At 37.2% G+C, this 20,119-nt stretch overlaps 3 protein-coding genes across 4 annotated transcripts; all 3 read left to right on the plus strand.

Moving 5' to 3' along the window:
- Positions 1 to 2,791: 2,791 nt before the first annotated feature.
- Positions 2,792 to 3,595, plus strand: LOC104891549 (uncharacterized). The gene has a single exon (XM_010677254.1). It carries the CDS (start codon positions 2,792 to 2,794, stop codon positions 3,593 to 3,595), a length of 804 nt encoding a protein of 267 aa, XP_010675556.1.
- Positions 3,596 to 7,164: 3,569 nt separating this feature from the next.
- LOC125496338 (uncharacterized) lies at positions 7,165 to 11,545 on the plus strand. 2 transcript variants are annotated; one of them, XM_048641827.2, is made up of 3 exons: positions 7,168 to 9,230; positions 10,210 to 10,353; positions 10,446 to 11,545. In XM_048641827.2, the coding sequence occupies exons 1-2, from the start codon at positions 8,444 to 8,446 to the stop codon at positions 10,218 to 10,220; spliced, it is 798 nt and encodes a 265-aa protein (XP_048497784.1). In that variant the 5' UTR covers positions 7,168 to 8,443; the 3' UTR covers positions 10,221 to 10,353; positions 10,446 to 11,545. The 2 variants fall into 2 exon arrangements, with proteins under 2 accessions (XP_048497783.1, XP_048497784.1); XM_048641826.2 differs by having other exon boundaries at positions 7,165 to 10,353.
- A 7,054-nt stretch (positions 11,546 to 18,599) lies between these two features.
- Positions 18,600 to 19,331, plus strand: LOC130591058 (uncharacterized). The gene has a single exon (XM_057393956.1). It carries the CDS (start codon positions 18,600 to 18,602, stop codon positions 19,329 to 19,331), a length of 732 nt encoding a protein of 243 aa, XP_057249939.1.
- Positions 19,332 to 20,119: the final 788 nt, after the last annotated feature.

Raw genomic sequence — 20,119 nt, forward strand, 5'->3', positions numbered from 1 at the left:
CTCGGCTTAACCTTCCAGACTTGTTTCTTTTTCACCCGGCAATCTACCTCTACATTCCCCATTATCTTACAAGAATAACAAACCATTGCTTCCATTCATAAATTATATCAATTGTAGTTTTATCACCATGTTCATTCAAAAAATTTAATCTGATTAGGTAGCTTTATCCATCTGAACCTCAACAAGCACTCTAGCAAACTGAACTTTGTCCCGCTTTTTTGTAGCTTCATCTCTCTGAATAGGTTTACCAATTGGCTCTATAATCTTGTACAAGGCTTTCTCACCCCTATATTGAATATTTAGTTTCAATTGAACGCAAGCTGGCACCACCTCAATATCATCTCTATCAAAATCCATATCAGCTTCCAAGGGATTGATGATTAATGGTTTACAATCAAAGAAGTAATTACCATTTAGAATTTTATCTCTATTTTCCATAGAAGAAAACCTCACAATGAAGACTCCCTTATTAATAAAAGCTACCTTATCAATTAACCTTGAAATTCTTTCATAATCTATGGATAAAACCCTTCATCACATGAATTGGAGGGTTCGCACCAACAACATAACATACCACAGCAGAATTCCAAAACTCAATTTCCTCTTTAATATCATCAAAATCAATGCGAATTTCCGAAATATGATTAGCATATTATCATCAGCAACCTTTTCCAATTCTTTTAAAATAGCATTTGGTCTAGGAGTTACCTCTACATTCTGATTCGAAATTGATGCTCTGGAATGTCGATGAATCGAATCCAACCATTCATTGAAGATAGTGCAAATCTCTGATTGTTGGTTCAAACTCTAAATCGAAGTTTTTTGAGTAAGAACTTCGCCAAGTCCAGCGCCAAATTGAATCGCTTCTATGCCAATTAGCTCGTCCATTGAACGGACCTTAAGCGCTTGAGAATCCGAAAGACCTCTAGGCTTTTTAGCAATCTTCCCTTGACCTCCAACTTTTCTTGCCATGGCTACGTTGCACAATAGTATCTTGCACCGAAAGAAAAAAAAAAAGAGGGAAGGAAAATCGCATAAAAGAAAATTAACTCTTTATTAATTTGTAAGTGCATATTACGGTTTCTACAATCACAAATGGAACCCTTCTATAAGCATTAAATACATTTTCTAAAATGGTATTTGCTCCATTTAGAAATATTTGCACCATTTACATAGCGTTTATTATTCACATACATTTACACTTTAATTGTCTTTGATGATTTATACTTTAGGAAAAACATAGTCATATAAATGTATATATTATTAGTATTAACTTTTTAAATTTTTTTAACTTGAATCATGCATCGGCAAATGTGAAAACATGAAACGATGAAATTATTTTTCAACAGGGAAATTATTAATTTAATTGAATGGACGACAGAAATCACGCGGCAACTGATGTTATAAACTAGACTGCATTTATCCATGGATGAATGGATTATTATTCACCCACTCGCCAGATGAATGGATGAAAACCAGTGGTGGGTATAGTGATTAGTGGATAACGGGTCGAAAATGGGAGAAATTTTTTTGTCCCACTACCTGCCACCCACCCCGGCCCATCCATCCATATAATAATATGCGTATATATATATAATATACTATTATATATATTCTAATTAGAACTCATTTTCGGCATGTATTATGAATTATTAATTGATATTTAGTGGCTTTGCTTTAGTGAATGGCAAAATTTTCATTTACTAACATTTTTTAACTATTAAGTTTACAAAATACTTTTCTAGGACCCAGTTTCTCACCCACCCCATATGCGGTTAATGAATGGGGCGAATATGGGCGGAATTCTTCACGGATGATGGATGGTGTCAACGGGAATTTCGGTCACGAATTATGGGGCCGATTGAGGTCTACTCGCCTTATTTTCGACTCGTTGCCACCCCTATATGCAACTCATAGGATGATAAATACATATATATATATCTGTGTGTGTGTGTGTGTGTGTGTGTGTGTGTGTGTGTGTGTGTGTGTGTGTGTGTGTGTATGTGTGTGTGTGTGTGTGTCATTTTTCTTATAATGTCATTTTCTATTATTTTAACTTTTATCTATTATATATTCTTTTTTCTATATTTCACATTCTAAGATCCAGCATTTTACTCCTCTTTTGGACCTGATCTCGTCGAAGACTGCACAATGGCGTGGGCGTAATCTGAGTCAAGCAGCCAAATTGATTATCATTAACTCATTTCTGGTTGCCTCACTGGTGCATCACCTCTCGGTCTTCAAAATTCCTTCTACCATTGCAAATAAAATTGATAGCATGTTAGCTAGGTTTTTTTGGGCTAATGGTCATGCTACGGGTATACACTGGCGGAAAAAAGCTACCCCTCATCATCCTAAGGGTCTCGGGGGTCTTGGCATCCGGAGTATCGGGGCATTAAATCAGGCCCTTTTGATGAAGCAAGTTTGGCGTATCCAGAACACTCCCCACTTCTTCTTTCGCAAATGTATTCTCGGTATAAATTCTCTACTCAGCATTCCACTAGATGACAGGGGTGTGCTTCTTGGGCTGCTCAAAGCTAGCCAAACACTTCTATCTCATAGTGTCTAGAAAGTGGGAGACGGGCGGCACATTCGGGCTGCGTCAGACAAATGGGTTCATGGCAACACTCCGGTTCCACGAGACCATGTTTCTCTCCGTGAGGCCGCTTCCCTTTCAGTGGCGGACCTTATTAACTCTTCCACAAAGCAATGGGATTATGGCTCCGGGGAGTATTCCACCAAAACAGGTTATGTAATAGCGTTACACCTTCAGCAAAATGAAATGTATAGCATGACAGACGATAAGGAGCGGTTTTTTCGAACTATCTGGCGTCTGAACATCATGCCTAAATGGAAACTTTTTCTTTGGAAATTATGGCAGAATAGCCTCGCTACCACGGATAATCTTGAAAATCGCGGCCTTACTGCCTCGGCAAACTGCCCTATTTGCTTGGAGGATCGTGAGGATCCTCAACACCTATTTCGGTTTTGTCCGCTGGCGGTAGAAGCTTGGGACCTCAATCTTTGTCCTCTTGTTCCCCTTACGCACCCAGATGCGGCTATGGACTTCAAAAGCTGGCTCGTACACCATGTCCTGCATTTCGCGGGTACGCAAGGTTTGCAGGGTCATACCTTGCCAGTGTTCATCGGGATTTTGTGGGCTATTTGGAAGACTAGGAATGCTCATATTTTTAATGCCTCACGTGCTACCTTGGAGGCCTTCCGTGCCTTCTTTCAGGAAGGACAAAATCAGCAACTCGTGTTTTCTACTGCTATAAGCACGCCTACCGATCTTCTGGGTGGTCAACCTCCGGGGTTTAAGATGGTAACGTTTGGTCTTTTTAATCAGGCTCACCATACGCTTCTAATTTGTAGTGATGGCTCTTGGGACACGGATTCTCACAATGGCGTAGCTGCCTGGGTGGCCGATGTCCCTCTTTCGGAATATCAAGTTTCCGGGACTCAGGTTATGAGGGCCGCTCAGCCTTACAAATCGAAGCACATGCCTGTCGTCTTGGTCTTCTGTGGGCTCATACTAATGCTTTTGAAAATGTCCTGGTCTATACGGATTCGGAAATGCTTATCAATCTCTTGACGACCACCCGCTCCAGTGATAATTGCCTTTCTCACACGCTTGCGGATATCAGGCATTTGGCTACTTCTCTCTATGGTTGTCGGATTATTAGAGTCGCCAGAGAAGAGGTAGGGGTAGCTCATGACCTGGCCAGGGCCTCTAGGAATATGAGCTTCCCCTTCTCAATCCACTAAGGTTGCAGGTTACCTTGGCTCGTTTTTAGTACTTTTATGCTTTAGTTGGTTTTAGCTGCTTTATGTTTTATGGTACGTTTACAACGTTGTCAAAAAAAATCATATGTGATAATTCAATCCGGAAGCAAAAGAAAAGAAATCAAATCCACCTCCCTCGTTCTTTCATCCTCCAACGAGCAAGAAAAAAGTCCAAATTCAGCTATCTGCAAATTAAGGGGTAAAATTGTAATAAAAGGCACAAGACACATGCAATTTGGGGAGGGAACGAGTGAGAAAATAAGGCAAAGGATAAAGTTAATATGACACTACTACTCTACTATTATTGTATCTACTATCTACTATTATGTGAAACTGCTATTAATAGCCATTTGTATGTATAATTTATTTTCATTCTTCTGAATTTTCTTATATCAATTTTCTCTTTCTCTCCAAATTGTAATTTTAATAATATAATAGTCGATAAATATTCGAACTATATATTATCGTCATATTAAGTAATGAACAGTATAGATAGCAAAATATAATAGATTAAATATAGAATAATATGTTAAATTTTTGGTAGAGAGTCTAGTGAGAGTCTAAAGGATAAAGTGTAAAACTGGAATGAGTCTGGAGTGAGTCTGAAGAATAAAAAATAGGTAAAAATTAGTGGAAAGCTGATGTGGCACAGTCTGAAGGTTGGGTTTGAGTCTGATGGATAAACTCACCCTTAATTGCAACATACTTCCTCCGTTTTAAAATAGTTGCACCATTTGCTTTTTCACGTTTGCCAAGACGTTTTTTCGAGTGTTAATATCTCTAATTGCGTATAGGTAAAATTATAAAAAGTTGATATTTAAAATCCTCGTATTGAGATGAATTTAACAAGATCTCACTTGACTATATTTTTTCTTATATAATGATGAGAGAAGGCTTGTTAAAGTTGGTTCATGAATACTGAACAAATGCCAAATGGTGCAACTATTTTGAAACGGATGAAGTATATTTGTAACTTGAATTTGGAATTAGAGAAAGTGAAACATGAGCCTTATTGTTTTTATTGTAAAAGTATTAGTTATACTTATTACCAACCTCCTCATTTCACCATTCGGATCTGATCCCTTTGTCATTTTGATTTCACATTTTATAGGTTAGATTTTACTTGAACTACTTCCTCTATATTTATAGATTGCACCATTTTTATTTTTTATGTTTGTCAAAACACTTCTTTAAATATTTATTTTAATTGTGTATAAGTAAAAAAAATTAAAAAATTGATACTTGGAATCCTTGCATTGATATGAATCTAACAAGATCCCGCTTGATTATGTTTTTTTTATATAATAATACAAAATAGCTTAATGAAGTTGGTTGATGAATAGTGTCAAAAAGAAACAATACAATTTTAAAACGAAGGAATTATAATTTCAGTTGTTGTAGCTTATATAATTATGTTATTTTCTTAGATTTGGTAATGCTTTTTTTGTGCGTTTTTGCTTGATTATGAAAGTTAGACGAACGCACACCCAAAAAAAGAGTAGAGGAAAAAAGAGTTGATTCAAAAGTTTTTAGAAAGTACTCGTTTGGTCTCATAATAAATTTTACATTTCTAATCTTGGCACGACTTATAAGTAAAGAAAAGCTTTAAAAAAAATTAACAGGTAAGGAAAATAATTATTCATGTGAGATCTTGTTTGATTCATCTCAGGGTGTAGATTACGAAATCAAACTTTTATAATTTTTACTAATAAGTAATTAAAGATATTATAATATTGATATAAAATGTGCATTAATAAATGTATAAAAGAGAAATAGAAATTCATTAGGGAACAAATGAGGTATTAATTTGTACAATTCGGAATAGTACCTCATAGCATAATATTGTACTTATTAGCTTAGTTAGTTGTTACATAGAAAGAAATTATAACCATCTCCAAGTTGTACTAAGCTTCACATTTTATTTCCTTGGGTCCTAACTCATACTATAATTGATCTTACTCTATATATCATATATCAAAGCATCTTTCGTGATAGTGATGGCCACTGGTGGTGCGGGCTGGGCGGGCCGGACCGTGGGCCGTATCGGGCTGGGTTGAGATTTCACGGTCCAGGACCAGACCGTGAAATTCATGGGTTGGGTGGGCTGGTCCACAGGCTGAAAAATCTTGGCTCACACCGGTTTGTTATCGGTTTTCACGGTTCGAAAAGCGGTTCTGGCGGTTCGTGGGTCTAGTGGGCTGGATCGGGCTGGTTGACCGGCATGAGGTTTTTTTTTCAAAATTATTTAATCATTGAAATTATTCATTATTGTTATATAAAATCTTTAAATTGAATAAAAATATATACGATTATTAAAAATAATGATTAATTTCATTATTTAAATTTTTTATTGAATTATAATATATGCAATTTGATTAAAATATACACAATTTGGTTCAATAATAACTTGGACTGGGCTGGTCCTGCTCATAGGTTGGGCTGGACCGGTTTCGTGGTCAGGGCTGGGCGGTTTTAGTAGCGGGCTTTAGTGGGCTGGGCTCAAGAAATCTGGCCCACGACCCACCCACCAATTTTACGGTTCGAGCCGGGCTGGACCGGGCTTTTTGCGAGGCCGGCCCACACGACCGGATTAAGGGTCTATTCTCCCCAGTTTATTTTCAGTTCATTCAGTTCAATTCAGTTCAGCTCCAATCAGTCCAGTTGAGTTCAGTTCAGTTCAGTTCACTTCAACTCCATTCTTTTATAACCATTTTGTTAAATATTATTATTACGTTGGTATAATTTATTTTACTAATTACTCTTATTATTATTATTATTATTTTATTATATTATTATTATTATTATTATTATTTATTTTTATATCATTACTATTAAGAATTATTATTATTATTATTATTATTATTATTATTATTATTATTATTATTATTATTATTATTATTATTGTCGTTGTTGTTGTTTCTATATATTATTTTGTTTATTATAGCTTTACTCATTATTATTACTATTATTATTAGGAGGAACATGGTTTAGGTCAAAGCACAAATAAACCCACGTTTTTCAGCCCATAAACCAATCAAATCGCGTCAAGACGGTTTATGATGTAATTTTCGCGGTCCAATCCAATCATTATTTTTAAATTTAATTATTAAAATAGTAATATTAATTTAATTCTTAGATATTATTGTTATTATATATCATCAGCAAGTATTAATATATTAATACAAATAATATAAAATAATTATTATTAAGTATCATTATTATCATTAATTATTATTATTATTTGTTTATGATTATTAATATTATATATTTATAACTATATATTAAAAATATCCAAAAATATTATATTATTTTTTATTTTATTATTATATTATTATTATTCTTATTTATTATTATATCGTTATAATTATTATTTAATATTCATTTTATTATTGTTTAAATATTATTTATATATTTATTACATTTAATATAATTCAATTCAATTCAATTCAATTCAGTTCAGCTACAATAAGTGCAGTTCAGTTCAGCTCTAATCAGTTCAGTTCAGTTCAGTTGTTTTATGCCGAATACAACAGGCCCTAAGTTAATTAATATATCTTGGGTTAAGCAGAGTAGATGTTTAGATTAAAATGATAAATGTCAGGTTTGAACTGATACCTATCTCAGTCATATCTTAGACTAAGACAACTTGTGACAATTTTCTGCAAGACTTCTCGATTATTGTACTACCTTCGTTCCTAAATAATGGTTACACTTACACTTTTCACGCATGTCGATGTACTACTTTTAGCTTTTATATCTCTAAGTTTGTATTTCTAAAAAGTCGATATTTTTAAAGTACATATCGAAAAGAATCAAACAAGACCCCACATAATTATATTTTCTCCTAACCATAAATCACAAATGATAGTCAAAGAAAAATTTATGAATAGTATCAAAAGTGAAAGTGTTAACTATTACTCCCTCCATCCCAAAGTATAGTTCCCATTTCTGTTTCTAGTGTCCCAGAATATAGTTCCCATTTTCATATTTAGTTCCACGTTTTTCCTTAATTTGTCTAAAAAAAACCGTGTCCCGTCATTTACTTGTTTCTTGAATTTTGTTTTTTTTCCTTTGTTTATTCAACCAAAATGTTACAATTAATGCTCTTTGACCAATTATTCTCCATTCTCTCTCCTAAAATCATCGTTTTCCATACAACATTTATTTAAGTAAACAAAAAAATCTTTACTATCCCTCTTAGATTTTACTTGCATAAATTACCATGAAAAAAGAGAAATGGGAACTATATTTTGGGACGGAAGGAGTAAAAAGCAATAAAAATGGTATATAATAAAGGATTTTTTGTCCATAATTGCTTTTACCTGGGACTTTTTAGTGAAAAACTGCCTTATGAAATTTTTTTTGCACACAACTGCCACTAAAGGGACTTTCGATTGTTGACTGCTGCCAAATAAAGTTTTCAGGCGTTGACTTGTGATTTTCGACAACTTAAAATCACGTGCTTGGCACGTGTTTCATTTTTTACGTTTTTTGGACTCAAGACTCAAGTTCTTCACTCTTTCTCTCTCTTCTTTCACTCTCTCTCTCTTCTCTCTCCTCCAATTTGGGCAGCAGAATTGAAGCCCTACAGCTTCCAGATGCAGGTAGGATTTGGTTTAGGAGCCATGGGTATAGTCTTTTTGCTGGAAGGAAAGATATGAAGAGTGACAAGGAGCTTGCTGAATTTCTTGAATCTCCAGAAAGTGATGGCTTTTACCACTTATATGTGGTCCATGAGGAGAGAGGTGTGGGGGTAGATTCCAACTTAGGGAACAATAATGCTGAGTCAGCTACCATTAGTAGGAGACCACTAACAAACCTAGGGTTGGACCTAAATAAGAAAGATGCTTCAGAAAAGAAAAAAAAATCACAAAAAACACAAAAAAGTGCTCCAAAAGCCTCTATCAACAAGAACAGTACACAAACTAGATCTCAAACCCCAAACATTGCAACTTCAACAACTCAAACACACTCAACCTCACAAAAAACACCCCAAACTGCTCCAAAAACCTCTGTCAACAAAAACACTACACAAACCAGATCTCAAACCTCAACAGAAACTTCAACCAGACCTCTTAGGCATAGAGTGGAACCAATACTCTCTGACATAGCTTCATCTGATGAGGATAGTGATGAAGATGACAGTGATGTTGAGTTGAGTGATGCTGACTTTGGGGACAGGGATGATGATGACCTCTTTGCCGAGCATGTTGATGCAGATATCATTGATAGAATTACTAGAAGCTTGGGTGGTTTAGGATCAATTAACACAAGGAGATCTTTGGAAGTATTAGAGGGTAATTCAGAGGCTTTAGAAGATGATTTGATTATAGATGATGATGAGATTTTAGATGACTCAAAGGAAGAGCTGCACAGCCCTAAGAATTCTGATGATGAGGAGGATGATGGTCACAAGTTGTTCAATCCTGAGGTTGACTTCAAAGGTAAAATTCAACTCTTTCTTGGCATGAAATTCCCCTCCCATAGGATATTTAGAAAAGCTTTACCATGGCATGATGTACTAGAGGGCTATGACTTTTACTCTACACATAATGGAGTGAGGAGATTGACAACATATTATAGGAAGAGGTGTGAGTGTGATGGAAAAATGGTAGATTTGTTGAATGTTCATGTAAGTCAACTAGGAAGTGTGGGTCTAGAGTTCACTGTAAGCAGCTAGTGTCTAAGAATTATGTCCAAATTAGAACGATGGACCTGAAACATTCTTGTGGTTTTCAAACTCATAACACGAAGGTGACCTCTGAGCACCTTGCTGAGAGGTATTTGGATGACTGGAGGGACAACCCTACATGGAAGTTATTTGCATTTATGTTGAAATGCAGGAGGGATCTTGGAGTTGAAGTGAAGTATCATAAGTGTTATTATGCAAGGGAAAGGGCATTTTACATGATTTATAGGGATGCAAAAGAGCAATATAAAAGAGTATGGGATTATGTAGCAACAATTAGGCAATATAATGTGGGCACCAGTGCATTTGTGAAGGTTGCATCCATTTATAGGCCCCACCCCTGTTTCAAAGAATGTATATTTGCCTTCAACCATGCAAGGAAGGCTTCATGGCAGGCTGTAGGCCTATTTTGGGGTTTGATGGTTGCCATCTGAGGGGCCCATATCCTGGCATATTACTCACTACAGTTGGTAAGGATGGAAACAATAACATTTTTGTTGTTGCCTGGGCCATTGTGGAGGTTGAGAACACAGAGTCTTGGACATGGTTCTTAGAGTTGGTGGTCAATGATCTTACCAGTGTAGCAGATGCAATAACCTTTATGCTTGAAAGGGAAGAACCTGTCACCTACATGAGTGACAGGCATAAGGCAAAACCTATCCTTAGTTATGGTTTTATACCCTCCTGTATACCCTTGTTTTATGCTTTTTAATATGGTTTGTTGTGTGTTGTAGGGTCAGCTTGATGCCTTCAAGGCTGTTGTCCCAAATGCTGAGACTAGGTTTTGTTCCAGACATATTTGGGCCAACTTCAAGAGGCAATTTGTTGGTGAGATATACAGGCAAGAATTTTGGAAAGCAGCTAGTGCATCAAGAAAGGTAAAATGTTTACACTAGGTTCTGTTTTGGTTATAATTTGCTTTGTTGTTGTGTTTGTGTTATAACTTGTGCATTCCTTTTGCTGGTTGCAGAGTAAGTTCAATGAGTCTATGGAATTTATCAAGAAGTTGAATGAGGATGCTTGGAAATACTTGAATGCAATCCCTGCATCTAGTTGGTCCAAGCATGCTTTTTTTCTATGAAAAGCAAATCAGGTATGCTCCTTAACAACTGATGTGAGAGTTTCAACAGTGTGATTAGAGAATCTAGGGCAAAACCTGTGTTGACAATGATGGAGTGGATAAGGAGATGGGTTATGAAAAGATGTTGTCAAAAAAGGGAGGGGCATAAAAAGTTTCAGGGTGTAATAATGCCCTTAGTGGTGAAGATGGTTAAGAAACACAAAGAGTATGTTTAGAATTGTGATGTGACTCAGGATGATGTGTGGGAGTTTGAGGTGGACTATGAGGGAGATAGTTTTGTGGTTGATTTATGGAACTGGAAATGTGGGTGTTATAGGTGTATTTTGTTAGGCATTCCATGTTGTCATGCTTTGGCATGCATAGAGAAGAAAAGACTGAATTATGAAGAATACATACATGAGGCTTATCATGTGGATGCATATAGGGCAACATATGCACATGCTTTCCATCCTATGCCTGGGCAGAAACAATGGGACAAAACACAAGAACTTGAGCTCAGTCCTCCACCCATCAAAATCATGCCTGGTAGGCCCAGTCTTAAGAAAAGGAGAAAAGAGCCTGGATAGGGGAAGGTGGCAAGGGAAGTGAAGAAAAACAAGTGCTCAAATTGTGGTTTTGTAGGCCATAACAAGACCAAGTGCAAGAATCCAACACAAGCTAAACATGTCAAGCCCAAAGGAGGAAGGCCAAAGTCCACTGACCCAGTGACACAAAATCAATAAAAGAGAAAGAATATGAAGAGGAAGGCAGGAGAATCAAGTGTTCCTAACTCTCAACCACCTCAGCAAAGTCAAGCATCCCAATCAAGCTGCATCTTAAATTAGTTTGCTCATGTAAAAGGATTTTGTCCCAATTCCTTTTTTTTTTGCTTTTTTGTACTTAAATTTGCCTTTGTAGGCAAGTAAGATGAATTATTCCTTACTTGGCAAGTAGGATGAATTGTGCAAATATTGTAACTTTTGGTATCAATGTAAATTCTGTTTTGATTAGCTACTGTGTGTGTCTTATGTTGTGCTTAATTCATTAGATGTTGCAAAATGATATTGCGAAATGTGAAGCTTCAATAACACCACAATAAGATAAGGCGGAAATTTTCATGTCATTCATTAGATTGCAATACATTATCTAACATACTACACATTTTCCATACCCAAAATACCAAGCTTGCATTGATAAGGCAGAAATTACTGAAATTTCTAGAATTTGCTCGTCAAATTGTTCAATTTTCGCACAGCTTTACAATTGCTATAACACTAATGGGAGGTTGAAGATGGACTGTTCAATAGAAAAATCAAAAAATCAGAAAAGAAGATATCAATTAAACTACTTACTAGGCATAAATTAATTCACAGCAAGTCAGCAACTAAAATAATTCAGCATTATAACTACAATCAAGTGTCAATTGTCAACTAATAGAAGTTCAATTTATATTTCATAGCATGCTCTATTTAGCTATGCAATTGTATTCAAATCATCAAATAGACTTCTTAGACACTAAACTTATATTCTCAATTAAACTACAATAGTAAACATGTAATCAGGAACTGGTAAAATCAGCTTCAAACTTAGCTAACTTAAATTAAAAAAAAAATCAGTCATCTTTTATATACAATTAGTTTAACAACTAAAACTAAAATTCTAAATACAACTAATTTCACAATTTGCAAACGCTAAATTGAAATATGAAATTTGAAGGACAAAAGAAGAGTTAAGAATTTGAGACATACCTGATGAGCGCGCTTATTGCCGGCGGCGGGACCGACGGCGGCAAGTCAGTCCGTGGCAAAAAAACACGACATGCAACTGAAATTAAAAAAAAAATTGAGCAAGACTAAAATTCGCACATTCTACAAACAGGTGCAGCACCAGCGAGAGTAAGGACATTGTCTAATAGGGTAAAGGAAGAAGAAAAAACCTGTTGTAGGTTGGGGAAAGAAACCAAGAAGCGACTGTGGGTGGTTGTGCAGCACCGGCGAGAGTAAGGACGACTGCGGAGAAGCACCGAGAGTGAGAGAAGAGAGAGAGTTTTTTTTGCCGACAAGATAATGCCGTTGGGAGAAGCGCCGGCCGCCGGCGATAGTGAGGACGAGAGTATGAACGAGGGTGTCGCAGGAGAGAGAGAGAGAGAGTAGAGCAGCAGTTGATTCAAAGTTAGGGCTCGAAAAAAAAAGGCCGTTGGGAAATAATATTGAGATAGTGGGCCAAAGACATTTTGCGTCGTACCCACGCGCTAGTCCGACGCAGATTAGTCTCGCTCAGCTTCCCTGGACGCAGAATTGTGCGTCGCACACTCCTAACATGCGACGCAAAACCCTAATATGCGTCGCACATACGTACCATGCGACGCATATTAGGCGTGTCTGGGTATTGTTTTTGTTGTTTTGCGTCATACACTGTCTGTCATGCGACGCAAATATGTGTTTTGCGTCATGTCCGTGTATATGCGACGCAAATACGGGGACGCAAATCATGCTTTTTCTACTAGTGTGACATAAACCCTACAACTAAGGTTACATTGACGTGAACCCTACAACATTAATACTAACCAAGAAACTTGGCAAAAACAATAGCAACTACAACAACTACAAGACTATAAAATTTGACACTAAAACGACCTACACCATGCTCTAATTTCCCCCTCTTCAGCTTGATTTTGAGCTCATCAGTTAATTCCTCAACCCGGGATGTTGATTTTGCTCTAATATCCCCTTCTTCCAATTTGCCCTTCAATGCCCTAAGCTCTGTCTTCAACGCCTTATTCTCAGCAATGAGTTGATTGGCCACATTCCTTTGCCAATCAATAATTCCTTCATAAATCCATCTCCAATACCTGCATCCCAAACCATCCCCCCTTCTTCTAGAATATAATTTGCACCTATTGAACCTCCTTCCAGGGTTCTTCTCGGTCCAAGATACAAATTCACCAACTTTGATCCCACAGTAGCACATTCCAGTTTGTGGTTCAATTGCTCCACCAATTTCACTCCCAGTAGACATTTTCTGCACCAAAAAATTTTTAAAAAAAAAACATCCATCAAAGACCAATTCTTTAGAATTAACCACCAAAATAGATGGAATGATGCAAAACAACTACAAAATATAAAACCCCACCAAAATGGATGAGTAAACAAGGTATAGGCATCTAAGATCGAAAGATTATAAGAGGAATCAGAGGAGAATTCGCTGTTGGGAGGCTTCAATTCTACTACCCAAATTATAGGACAGAAAAGAGATAGAGTGAGAGAAGAGAGAGAAAGAGTGAAGAACTTGAGTCTTGGGTCTATAAAATGTAAAAAATGAAACACGTGACAAGCACATGATTTTAAGTTGCCAGAAATCACAAGTCAACGCCTGAAAACCTTTTTTGGCAGCAGTCAACAACCGGAAGTCCTTTTAGTGGCAGTTGTGTGCAAAAAAATTCATATGGCAGTTTTTCACAAAAAAGTCCCAAATAAAGGCAGTTATGGACAAAAAATCTTATAATAAATTCAAAAAAAAATGCAAAACGAAACTTAACGCTCCAAAACAAAAATGATAATGCTATTCCTTGTATCTGGCGGTACTTTTGCTTGTGAATTATGGTGTCAATTTGGCCTGGAACTGACCCTGTGTAATATCCCAAATTTTTTTAACTATTATTATAAAATTTATTTTGTTATAATAAGATTTTATAAATATAAAATTCTGAAAAATAAAAAAAATCATAATAAATCAGATTTTTTATGTAACTGTTTTTTTATTATTTATGAAATCAAATTTTTATCTCTAAAAAAAAATTTCAAAATCAGAATATTTTTTTTAAATCAGATTTTTTTTTCGTTCAAAAAAGAAAGATAGAGAGAAAAGAAAATTCTGAAATTTTTTTAATTACTTATCTTTTAGTGAAAACCCTAGATTTACACACATATATATACCCTAAACACCCAAAAATTCTCACGTAATACACTTTCTTCATCTTTTTGGTAAGTTTTAAACTTCAGTTCTAAAAACACCATTGTTGTGTTTCGAAGGTTTCAACAGGAAAAAAAAAAAACTTTTAAAACCCGACGACTTGGCCGGAGTCCGGCGTCGGTCTTCTTCTTCTTCTTTCTTATTTCTCTTTCTTCTTTCCTTTCTTCTTTCCTTTGACCTTTCTTCCTCCTACTTCTTGTTGCTGCGTGCAGCAGTTCTTAAAAAAAAACATCTTGTCAAGCTTTAAAAGTTTTTAATACAAAAAAAAAAGAAAGGAAAAGGTGTATTAGTATAGTGGTAGAATGGAAGTAGGTGCCAGTGTGTTCTGTCACACAGCAAAACCATTAACCATATACAAATTTTCCTTTTCATGGTGACATGTCACGTGTTTTAGTAGAGATTTTATTATTATCAATTCTTCTTTTCTGTTTTCGGATTTTGGTTAATATTAAGCTTGTAAATTTTGGTTAAATTATTTTTCGGAATATTATATCAAGTGACTAACTTTAGGAAACTGTTGATAAAAAATCTCGTACTTGGAAAAGGCTTGCTAGAGGGAGTATGGAGGATAAAGGCCAAGCACAAGGTATGGATATGGACCATTGTGATGTCTCCCACAAACGTGCCCAAGAAGAATTTTACAATGTGGAAACTGGAGTACCTGAGGGTGCAACGAAGCGTACAAAGCTGAGCTCACCTCAAGATTGTGGTTCCCTTTTTTCGGCGGAGGTTGGTGACGACCAACCCCGCCACTCATTATGAGTATTATGTGCTGGAACTGTCGAGGGATGGCTAACCCTCGGTCAGTTCGTCAACTCCAACGTTGGAGCTCTAGCCATGGTCCGGATTTACTCTTTTTATGTGAAACTATGATTAATAAAGGTGAAGTGGAGAAGCTCAAAAGTCGTTTGGGGTTCGAAAACGCATTTGGTGTTGCAAGTAGGGGTAACTCGGGGGGGCTCTGCTTGTATTGGAAGGAGAATCTAAAATTTTCTTTGACGTCTTACTCCCGAAACCACATTAGTGGTGACATTGAAAATGGTGACAAGTCTTGGAGATTTGTAGGTGTGTATGGTTGGCCTAAGGAAGAGGAGAAGCATAAAACTTGGACTCTTATTCGCCACTTGTGTGAAGAATCACCTCTCCCCATCATTTTTGGAGGTGATTTTAATGAGATACTTAGCTATGATGAAAAAGAGGGTGGTGTGGATCGAACTCGACATGAAATCACTGGGTTCCGTAGTGTTGTTGATGACTGCTCCCTTCGTGACCTCGGTTACTCGGGCTCATGGTATACATGGGAACGTGGACTTACTGCCTCAACTCGTATTAGAGAGCGTCTTGACCGCTTTCTTTGCTCCACTTCATGGCTCTCTATTTTTCCTGACATGTATGTTCAACATCTTATTCGCTACAAATCTGATCACTGTGCCATCATGACTCGGGTTAAGAAGTATGAAAGTGTTGGGAGAAAAAAGAAGGGGTTCCGTTTCGAAACAAGCTGGTTGCTAGATGATACTTGTGAAGCCACTGTCCGTACATCGTGGGCCAATTCTGTGGGAGATAATTTAGCCACACGGCTGGCAGCTCTAGCGGGGGAATTAAAAATGTGGAGTGCACAAACCTTTAACAAGCTAGGGGATAAGATAAAAAAAGTTGAGAAAGCTCTGAAGGAGGCTCAAAATTGTCCCATAACTGATGACACTTGTGCGCGGTGTACTATGCTTGAAAAAACGTTGGATGACCTGAATGAGAAATATGAGGCCTACTGGCACTTACGATCTAGAGTTTCGGAAGTTCGTGATGGTGACAAAAATACAGCGTATTTTCATCACAAAGCTTCCCAACGGAGGAAACGAAATTATGTTAACGGTCTTTGTGATGACCAGGGAGTTTGGCGTGACAATATTGATGACATTGAAAATGTTTTTGCCCACTATTTCAGTAAAATTTTCACCTCTTCTCACCCTTCTGATGTAAGCATTCAAGAAGTTCTGCAATATGTTACTCCTATTGTTTCTGATGTCTGTAATCAGTCACTTCTTCGTCCTTTCTCTAAGGATGAAATTTTTGCAGCTCTTAATCAAATGCACCCTTGCAAAGCTCCTGGGCCAGATGGTATGCATGCTATTTTTTATCAAAGGTTTTGGCATATTGTTGGTGATGATGTGACTAGCTTTGTGAGTAACATTTTACATGGCTATTCCTCTCCTGCTAGTATTAACAACACTAATATTGCCTTGATTCCCAAGGTGAAAGAGCCTATCTTAGCATCTGAATATCGCCCTATTGCTCTCTGTAATGTTCTCTATAAGCTTGTCTCTAAAGCTATTGTACTCAGGTTGAAGGAGTTCCTACCTGATATTGTTACTGAAAATCAGAGTGCATTTGTCCCAGGTCGGTTGATTACTGATAATGCTCTAATAGCTATGGAAATTTTCCACTCTATGAAGCATCGTCTCAAGAGCCAAAGAGGTACTATTGCTATAAGCTTGATATGAGCAAAGCTTACGATAGAGTTGAATGGGGCTTTTTGAGGAAGCTTCTGTTAACTATGGGTTTTGATGGGCGCTGGGTTAATCTGGTTATGGATTGTGTCTCTTCTGTCTCCTATTCTTTCATCATCAACGGTGGTGTCTATGGATCCTTGATTCCAGATCGCGGCCTTCGCCAGGGGGACCCTCTATCTCCTTATTTATTCATTTTGATTGCTGATGCATTTTCTAAAATGATACAGAGTAAGAAGCAGGAGAAGTTAATCCATGGTGTGAAGGCTAGCCGCAGTGGCCCAGAGATATCTCATTTGTTGTTTGCTGATGACAGCCTTCTCTTTACTCGAGCCACCCGACAGGAATGCGAAGTGATAGTTGATATTCTCAACAAGTATGAAGTAGCATCCGGACAGAAAATTAATTATGAAAAGTCGGAAGTCTCTTTCAGCAAGGGTGTTAGTGTTGATCAAAAAGCAGCTCTTATGGGTATTTTGAACATGCATCAGGTGGACAAGCACGAGAAATATCTTGGTATCCCCTCTATTGTAGGAAGATCGAAGACTGTTATCTTCAATTCTCTCCTGGATAGAATTTGGAAGAAACTCCAAGGATGGAAGGAAAAATTTTTATCGAGAGCCGGTAAAGAAGTTCTTCTTAAGTCGGTTATTCAAGCGATTCCCACTTATCTTATGGGGGTTTATAAAATCCCAGTTTCGATAATTCAGAAGATCCATTCAGCTATGGGGCGATTTTGGTGGGGGAGTTCGGTTTCTCATAGGAAAGTTCATTGGAAAAATTGGGATACAATGTGCACTCTAAAGTGCTTTGGTGGAATGGGATTTAAAGATCTAAATGTTTTTAATGATGCGCTTCTAGGGAGGCAAGCGTGGCGTTTAACTCGTTCCCCTCACTCTCTTTTCGGGCGTGTCATGAAAGCTAAATATTTTCCCAACTGTGATTTTTTTGATGCTCCCTTAGGTCACTCATGTAGTTTCTCTTGGAAAAGCATTTGGAGCTCTAAAGCTCTTATAAAAGAAGGGTGTTTATGGAGGGTTGGCAGTGGCTCTTTGATTGATATATGGGAGGCGCCTTGGATTGCGGGAGATAATGGCAGGTTCATTACTAGTGGCGCATAGCAGGGCTTCACCAAGTCAGTGACCTAGTAGATGTTGACACGATGGAATGGAATGTTCCGTTAATAGAATCTTCTTTTAATGAACATGATGTGCGAGGCATTTTAGCTATCCCCCTAAGCTCTACTGTGCTCCAAGATGAACTTACATGGGCCCTCACGAAAAATGGTGACTATTCAGTGAAGACCGCGTATATGCTCGGGAAGGGAGGAAATCTAGACAATTTTCATCAAGCTTGGGTGAATATTTGGGGTTCGGAGACCAGCCCAAAGGTGCGCCATTTCCTATGGCGATTATGCTCCAACTCGCTCCGGTTCGTGATCTTCTGAAATATCGACATTTTATTGAAGAAGCTGACTGCCCGTGGGTTGCGGTGAAGCTGAAACTATGGCTCACGCTATTTTTGGGTGCCAAAGAGTCAAGGATTTATGGGATGAATTGGCTGTGAAGTTATGTGCACTAATGCTATGGATGTGCCCATGTGTGATTTATTGGTGTCGTGGCAGCAAGTTGACCCAAAGGTGAGGAAGACTGGTATGTTCCTTGCGTGGGTAATATGGGGCGAAAGAAATAGGAAGGTGTTTGATAATCACACTACTCCACTGCAAGTGTTAGTGAACCGAGTTAAAAGATTGACCGAAGATCATGATAAATATGCGTCGCGTATTTACCACACCCTGCCTTCCAGGTCAGCTTCAACCCTGTCAAAGACGTGGTGTCCTCCCCCTCATGGTATAGTTAAACTTAATGTTGATGCCTCCCTTTCTGTCGAGGGATGGATTGGCTTAGGTGTGGTAGCTCGTGGTTCGACTGGGCAGGTTCTGTTTGCTGCCACAAGACGCATCAAAGCGTTCTGGGCCCCTGAAGTTGCGGAGGCCAAAGCAATAGCTTTGGGTTTGAAGTTGGGTAAACGCTATGGGCTCCAAGAGATTATAGTGGAATCGGATTGTCAAGTTGTTATCAACCGGCTCTCAAAAAGTGCTCTTTTTCTCTCTGATTTAGATCTTGTTCTTCATGATATCTTTTCTTTATGTAGTTCCTTTAGCTCTCTCTCTTGGTCTCATGTAAAGAGAGATGGGAATTTCGTAGCTCATCATTTAGCCAAACTATTTCCTTTCGGTGTCGAACAAGTTTGGGAGAACCATTATCCGGTGGAGGTGGCTCCTTATGTTCTTGTTGACAATTTGGTTTTGAATTAATATAAGTTTGGCTTTTCCCCTCAAAAAAAAAAAAAAAAGGTAATATTATTTGTTGTAGATGGATATTTCGTAGAAGGCGACTTTTAGTTGATATTGCTATATTTGGGACGCGTTCGAGGTAATTCACAATGTCCATCAACAACTAGAATCCCGTTAGAAATTGTATGTGCTATGTGTAATACATGTGGTTATGTGATTCTATGTTTATATTAGATGTATATTATGTGGCATAAATAGTATTATTACTTGTTATGACTAGAATTATTATTATTATATTTATAGTACCTATTATTCCTACGTAAAATACATATGTATCTACAGGTGTTTTGTTATTACTTTTGGAATATAATGTACATATGTAATCACCATGTTCAAAATTATATTAATGTTGGCAATATAACTTAACGGGTACAACTAGTGAGTTATTGAGGCTTCAAACGGTTCTATAAGTTGGTATTGTGACTTTATGAGGTTCTAATGATGGACGCATTGGTTATTATGAATTATGGACGTTGATTATTATAATTCTATAAAGTGGTTAAGTTGTGAAAAATATTTATTGAACTGAAGATGTTCCTGTTAATGTTAATGTGATGTTTGGTGTGTCACAACTTTTAAAATCGATTAATCACGTAAAGTGGAAATATTATTGAGGGAATTATCCTGTGGACTTGGATCCTCCATAGGTGATGAACAGTATTTGATTTTATTAGTTACAACTCTTTATTGTCTTCCTCCTAATACTATTGGTGCGCATTGCGGATACCCATTAGATTAGTAAGGGTGTG

Source organism: Beta vulgaris, chromosome 4 (assembly GCF_026745355.1).
Source record: "Beta vulgaris subsp. vulgaris cultivar EL10 chromosome 4, EL10.2, whole genome shotgun sequence".
NCBI classification, from domain to species: Eukaryota; Viridiplantae; Streptophyta; class Magnoliopsida; order Caryophyllales; family Amaranthaceae; genus Beta; species Beta vulgaris.

Excerpts from the sequence above, each read along its gene's own strand:
- LOC104891549 (XM_010677254.1), top strand. The coding sequence starts at position 2,792 with ATGACAGACGATAAGGAGCGGTTTTTTCGAACTATCTGGCGTCTGAAC.
- LOC125496338 (XM_048641826.2), top strand. The coding sequence starts at position 8,444 with ATGAAGAGTGACAAGGAGCTTGCTGAATTTCTTGAATCTCCAGAAAGT.
- LOC130591058 (XM_057393956.1), top strand. The coding sequence starts at position 18,600 with ATGGATGTGCCCATGTGTGATTTATTGGTGTCGTGGCAGCAAGTTGAC.